General features: G+C 62.0%; 1 protein-coding gene across 3 annotated transcripts; it reads left to right on the top strand.

The window, feature by feature from the left end:
* Window positions 1–1,200: 1,200 nt before the first annotated feature.
* GAPDH (glyceraldehyde-3-phosphate dehydrogenase) lies at window positions 1,201–5,617 on the top strand. 3 transcript variants are annotated; one of them, XM_072766174.1, is made up of 11 exons: window positions 1,201–1,674; window positions 1,887–1,927; window positions 3,495–3,594; window positions 3,678–3,784; window positions 3,908–3,998; window positions 4,111–4,226; window positions 4,326–4,407; window positions 4,632–4,783; window positions 4,878–4,956; window positions 5,056–5,237; window positions 5,343–5,617. In XM_072766174.1, exons 2-11 carry the CDS (start codon window positions 1,905–1,907, stop codon window positions 5,410–5,412), a joined length of 1,002 nt encoding a protein of 333 aa, XP_072622275.1. In that variant the 5' UTR covers window positions 1,201–1,674; window positions 1,887–1,904; the 3' UTR covers window positions 5,413–5,617. The 3 variants fall into 3 exon arrangements, with proteins under 3 accessions (XP_072622275.1, XP_072622276.1, XP_072622274.1); XM_072766175.1 differs by lacking the exons at window positions 1,201–1,674; window positions 1,887–1,927 and adding an exon at window positions 2,188–2,382; XM_072766173.1 differs by lacking the exons at window positions 1,201–1,674; window positions 1,887–1,927 and adding an exon at window positions 2,421–2,744.
* Window positions 5,618–6,205: the final 588 nt, after the last annotated feature.

Below are 6,205 nucleotides of genomic sequence, written 5' to 3'. Positions count from 1 at the left end.
ACAACGCATTGTGGGTAGTGTGGGAACATGAAGGGGCTAGGACCCTTTCCAGAGAACGATTAATGGTCCTGGTTGAGCCTCTGAGTCCCCATCCCAGGCCACGATAGAAAGCCTGTGGTGCATCCTGTCTGTCACCTCCTGTCCCCATTAGGTGCCCTCTGGCCCTGCACTTGGGGTTCGTGAAAAGCCCCTGGGAACCAAGCATGCACATGGCTGCCAGACACTGGCTTGGCTCTGGGGCCCTAAGGAGGGAGGGCAATCCCAGAAAGGGCAGGGACTGGGAGCCGGGGTGCCGGGGAGTGTGCTCTCTGCCTTTTAAGCAAAGGTTATCACCAGGCGGGCTAAACTTAGCTGCAGGCTCTTCAGCTAGAGAAGGGGGCTGGTCTCAGGTTACGCTGGGCCAGCAAAGAGGCCCCTGGGTCCCCAGCCCCCAGCACCTGCTGCTGGGCCAAGTCCATCCCACCCCACCCCTTCCTAAGCCGTCGTTCCATCCATCCTCAGCTGGGGCTGCGGACTGCTGGAGGGCAAGGGCCCCTTCCTCTCCCTCGCGAGCGGCCGGGGCGCTTCCCACCGCGTGCCGGAGACCTCCCGGCTTTTTTCCCTCCTCCGACCGCTCGCCCTGCCCCCCACATTCCCGGCGCCCGCAGGGCCGGGGCGTCCCTGGCTCCGGGGCTGGCCCGCACGTCCCAGGATGGGGAGGGACTTCCGCCCGCACGTCCCGCTCTCCCGCCCGGGCTGCAGCGGGTGAAAGGGGCACTGTCTCCAGGCCCGGGCGGCGCAGCCCTCAGCTCTCCCGGAGCGACTTAGCGGGGGGCCTCCGGCCTGCCCCCCCCCCCCGGGGCCCAGCCCGCCTGGGGCCCAGCAGCTGGTGCACACAGGGCCCGGTCTGTCCTCCCCAATTATCAGCTCGCAGGGCAGCGTGACCTTCAGTGCAGAAGCCGCCCCCACCGTCGGCCGCCTCCGAGCCGCCCCCCGAGCCCCCAGGACCCCTGCCTGGCGCCAGCCCAGGTCCCCGGCCCACAGAGGCCGGGAGCCAGGGCCCCGGGGCGGGGGAAGTGGGGGCTGGGCCGGGCCCGGCGGGCGGCGGGCTGACCCCTGCCGGGCCCTCTCCTCCGCGGATCCCCCGTCACTACCGCGGAGCCTGGAGAAGTGTCTCAGGCCTCCCGCCTCTCAGCCTCCGAAAGAAAGGGGACGGGGTGGCGGCGTGCAGGGGCGAGGGGTCCCGGCTCCGGTTCCCCGTCCCGCCAGCTCCCAGGGCCCCCCGTGTCATCCGTGCAGCAACGCTAACGGCCCCGGCTCCCGGAGGCCCTCCGCCGTCCCCAGGAGCCGGCCCCGGGCCCGCAGAGCTCCCTCGGAGCTCGCCGCCGCCCCCGGGCCGGTCTCCGTCCCCTCCCCCACTCCGTCCCCGGCCCCCACGCTGGGTGCGCGCGCGCTGGGGGCCGCAGACCCGTCCAAAAAAAAAGGGGGGGGCCCGGCTACTCGCGGCTTTACGGGCGCACGTAGCTCAGGCCTCCGCGCCCTCGGGCCGCGACTGGGCGAGCGGGCGGGAGGCGGGGCCCGCGCCCCCCTGCCCCCCCGCCGGGCCCGGCGCTATAAAAGGAGCCCGCAGCCTCCGCCGGCGCTCTCTGCTCGTCCCCGTTCGACAGACAGCCGCGTCCTCTGGTGCAGCGCCAGGTAAGGCCGGCCGGGCCCCGCCGACGGGAGCCGCGGGGAGCCCCAGGAGCCCGGCGCCTCGCGGGGCCCCGCGTACCCGGCCGCACCTCGGCACTGCGGGGCGGGAGGCGCGCGGGGCACGGACGGACGTGCCCGAGCGCGGGGTGGGAATGGAGGCCGGGGGGGAGGGGGGCACCGCCCGCGCCTTCATGCTCGCCCCCCTCTGTCCGCAGCCGCGTCCCCGAGACACGATGGTGAAGGTCGGAGTGAACGGGTGAGTTCGGGGCCGCGGGCCGGGTGCGTGGGAGCGTGGCGCGGTGGTCCTACCCCCCCCAAGGAGAGCTCAAGGTCGGCCCCGGGACCCGCGAGGCGCCGCCGCAGACGGCCTCGTGGCCCCCGGCGCGGCCTCCCTCCCACCCGCGGCGCGTCCGCGGCGCCGCCGCCCCCTAATCCCCCGGCCGCTTTCTTCGCTTTCGCGCCCTGCGGGGTCACGTGCCGCGGTGCGCCCCTCCCCCGCCCCCGCCCCCCAAGCCGGGGGGGGGGGGCCGGGATGCCCGGGCCGGCGGGGTGCGCGGCCCGCTTGCGGTCACCCGGCCGCCATGTTGCAACCGGGAAGGAAGCGCAGGAACCGCCGTTAGGGAAGCTCCCGGAGCGCTTCGCTGCCGCTCGCCCGTGACTCAGCCCTGCTCAGGGCCCGCGGGGTGCGGTCGCCGGCGCCCCGGAAACCAGGTGGGGCGGGGCTGCAGACCTGCCCGCGGACCATCCCTAGGCTGCCGGCGACTTCCCTTGGGGATGCTCCTCCTAGGACATTCTCTGGGGGATTAGGAACAAGGATCCAAGGGTGCCCTCCTGTCTTTTTTTCGTCTTTTTTTTTTTTTTTTTTTTTACCTCTTTTCCTTTCTCTAGAGAGAAAAAGAGGTGTGGAAGCGCAGCTCAGTGCCATGTTGGGGGAGCTGAGTCATGGGCAGTCAGAGATTTTGCGCCACAAGATGGCTCCTGAGGCGGCAGCCCCTTCCTGCACCTTGGCTTTCCTGGAAGCTCTCTTCACCCACGCCCAGAGCTGACCCAACCCTAAGGGCCAGGCTAGAAAGGTCACTGGGAGGATTAGGTGTCCGTGAGCCTTGGGAATCCTGCCCTTCTCCCCATTCCATCTAACAGAAATCAGATCCCCACTCGTCCTAATCTGGGGTTAAATATAGCTGCCTGACCTTTCTGCAGCGGGGGCCTGGGCTTCTAGTCTTCTACCTCCCCCACCGGCCCCCCACGCCCACGCCCACACATCTGCTGCTTCAAGCCTGATGTTTAGAAGAGGGCTTAGCAAACTGGAACCATGAGATTAGGAGGTTGAGAACTACTCCTTTTTCCCCTTTCTCTTTTGGAGGAAGGAATGGGCTTTCCATGGCCAGTTAGTTTCTGACCTTTACTCTTGCCCTTTGAACTTGGTGATGCCAAGTGTGCACGTCTTTGCTGCCCAGAGGGTGTATCCTGAAGCTCCGCCAGACAAGAACAAGCATTTCTCAGGGCACAGCTAGTGGGGGGTGATAAACACCATGCACCAGACTGTGGGAGTGGCCAGAGCGGCCGGAGCGGGGGCCCTGCACTGCTCCTCTTTGTGGGGACTGGCGAGTTGGGCAAGTCTTTGAATCTGATCACCTCTTGGGGCAGGTTTCACTTTTTGGCCAGGGTGTCCTGGCAAGGTTGCCCAGAAAGATAAAATTAGACTTCTTGGGACTTTCTGGTGGCTGGGAAGTGCCATCTTCTAACCTCTGGAAGAGAGTAAGTTGGCCTGGGGCTGCTTCCATGCCCCTACCTCATTCCATCTCACCTTTTGTTCTTCTCAGATTTGGCCGTATTGGGCGCCTGGTCACCAGGGCTGCTTTTAACTCTGGCAAAGTGGATATTGTCGCCATCAATGACCCCTTCATTGATCTCAACTACATGGTGAGTGCTGCCCCTGCAGCTGAGCTAGGGAGCCAAGCCTGGCTGAAGCGCAGCCCGTCAATGCCCTCCCTTGTTCCCTCCAGGTGTACATGTTCCAGTATGATTCTACCCACGGCAAATTCCACGGCACAGTCAAGGCTGAGAACGGGAAACTTGTCATCAACGGGAAGTCCATCTCCATCTTCCAGGAGTAAGTGTGCAAGACACAACAGGGAGAAGTTTGCTTTGAGGGAAGATACTAGGATGGGGTGACCACCTCAAGGTTCATGGTACCTTGTGTCTCTGAACTTGGCATCTTTGTCTTCCCTCGTAGGCGAGATCCCGCCAACATCAAATGGGGTGATGCTGGTGCTGAGTATGTTGTGGAGTCCACTGGGGTCTTCACCACCATGGAGAAGGCTGGGGTGAGTGCTAGGGAAACTATAAAGGTGGAGAAGGGTGACCCTGGGATTTGGTAGGGAGTACGAATGTAGACCAGGAAAGGGAGCCCCTGGATCATAATGATTCCTACTGCAGGCTCACTTGAAGGGCGGGGCCAAGAGGGTCATCATCTCTGCTCCTTCTGCTGATGCCCCCATGTTTGTGATGGGCGTGAACCACGAGAAGTATGACAACTCCCTCAAGATTGTCAGGTAGGTATGGCAGGAGGGTAGTGGAGAAGCGGTCCCATAGTACTTGTGCGTGTTCCAGGATGGACTTGGCTTGACCTTGACTTGTCTCCCTCTTCACAGTAATGCCTCCTGCACCACCAACTGCTTGGCTCCTCTAGCCAAAGTCATTCATGACCACTTCGGCATCGTGGAGGGCCTCATGGTATGAGTGATGGGGAAAGTGCCTAGGCCCTTCATTTCTCACTTGGGACTACATTGTTTTCCCCACTTAGAACATGATCCTGGGCTGTGGGAGCTATGGGGCATTGGGGGTTCCGAGGTCCGGTCACTCTATCCCTAAACTCTTCCTAAGGGGAAGAGGGAGGCCAAAGGGTCGGTGAGGCGATGACTACTGGCAGGCCCTCACTCCTTCCCCCTTGTCTCCAGACCACTGTCCATGCCATCACTGCCACCCAGAAGACCGTGGACGGCCCCTCTGGGAAGCTGTGGCGTGACGGCCGAGGGGCTGCCCAGAACATCATCCCTGCTTCCACTGGCGCCGCCAAGGCTGTGGGCAAGGTCATCCCTGAGCTGAACGGGTGAGGTTCCTTGCTGCTGTTCTGCCCTGGGCATCTGGGGGGGGGGGCCAGGGGGGATGGCGCTGACCCTGCTTCTGCCCCCTCCCATCTATAGGAAGCTCACTGGCATGGCCTTCCGTGTCCCCACCCCCAATGTGTCAGTTGTGGATCTGACCTGCCGCCTGGAGAAAGCTGTAAGTATGACCTGGAAAAGGTGGTGGCCTAGGGATTAGTGTCCCATGGAAAACCGCAAAATTGGACCTTGAATAAGCATCTCATTTCTACCTCATTAGGCCAAATATGATGACATCAAGAAGGTAGTGAAGCAGGCATCGGAGGGCCCCCTCAAGGGCATCCTGGGCTACACTGAAGACCAGGTTGTCTCCTGTGACTTCAACAGTGACACCCACTCTTCCACCTTTGACGCTGGGGCTGGCATTGCCCTTAATGACCATTTTGTCAAGCTCATTTCCTGGTAAGTGGCCCGGTGTGGAGCAGCACCTAGGAAAGAAGTTGGAGTCTGGTGCCCTCTGGTGACCGGTTCAGGAAAATGGGCTTTAAATTCTTGATCTCCTTCCAGGTATGACAATGAATTCGGCTACAGCAACCGGGTGGTGGACCTCATGGTCCACATGGCCTCCAAGGAGTAAGAGCCTCCTGGACCACCAGCCCCAGCAAGAACAAGAGGAAGAGAGAGGCCCTCAGCTGCTGGGGAGTCCCTGCCCCAACTTAATCCCCCAACACACTGAGATTCTCCTGACCTCCAATCAACATCCTAGACCCCGAGGAAGGGGAGGGGCTTCGGGAGCCCTACCTTGTCATGTACCATCAATAAAATATACTGTACCCAGCCAAGTCTTTGGGGGTTTTGTGTTTTGTTTTTTTAGTTTATTACAGGGTCTGGGGTAAAGGGGAGGGGAGCTAGGCTGTGTGCCAAAGAGAGGTCAGTCCAGCCTACCCTAACCGGCAAAACTCAGCTATGGGCCTCCCCTAACAGAAGGCATCCTTCATGACTGCGTGCACACAGCACTCCCTACCAAGGGCTGTTGCTCTTCACTATGGCTTAGTATCCCTCTGGAGCCCCTGGTGCTACAGGATCCTGCATGGCCACTTCAGAGGACCAGTCCATTTTGTCACCAGATACCTGGCCAGCTCAGAGCTGTACTGTCTGCAGTCCCCTGGAGGGTAACCTTGCAGAGAAATCAGGGCTTTGGAATTGGGCTAGCAAATCTAACAGCCTTGGCCAGGCTGGGTTACCTGGCCACTGTGAAGTGGAGCCCTAGCAGTGTGGAGTATAGTGACTGCCAGGGTGCAAATTCTACTCTGCCTCACAGCTGTGACATCTGGAGTAAGTTACTGGCATGTGTGCCCTGGTTACTCCCATCTGCAAGATAAGCCAGTGCCCAGCCCCTGCAGGTCTGGAAGGATTACATTCTGTGGCTG

This window comes from Vulpes vulpes, chromosome 8 (assembly GCF_048418805.1).
Source record: "Vulpes vulpes isolate BD-2025 chromosome 8, VulVul3, whole genome shotgun sequence".
Classification (NCBI taxonomy): domain Eukaryota; kingdom Metazoa; phylum Chordata; class Mammalia; order Carnivora; family Canidae; genus Vulpes; species Vulpes vulpes.
Note: the sequence above shows the minus strand (reverse complement) of the source record. Positions and strands in the feature narration are given on the sequence as shown.

What these genes read in the sequence shown, in the direction of transcription:
- GAPDH (XM_072766173.1), top strand. Translation starts at nt 2,614, where the DNA reads ATGGGCAGTCAGAGATTTTGCGCCACAAGATGGCTCCTGAGGCGGCAG. An exon ending in GCATCGTGGAGGGCCTCATG is followed by an intron (nt 4,408 to 4,631) that starts GTATGAGTGATG and finishes CCTTGTCTCCAG; the next exon opens with ACCACTGTCCATGCCATCAC. An exon ending in GTCATCCCTGAGCTGAACGG is followed by an intron (nt 4,784 to 4,877) that starts GTGAGGTTCCTT and finishes TCCCATCTATAG; the next exon opens with GAAGCTCACTGGCATGGCCT.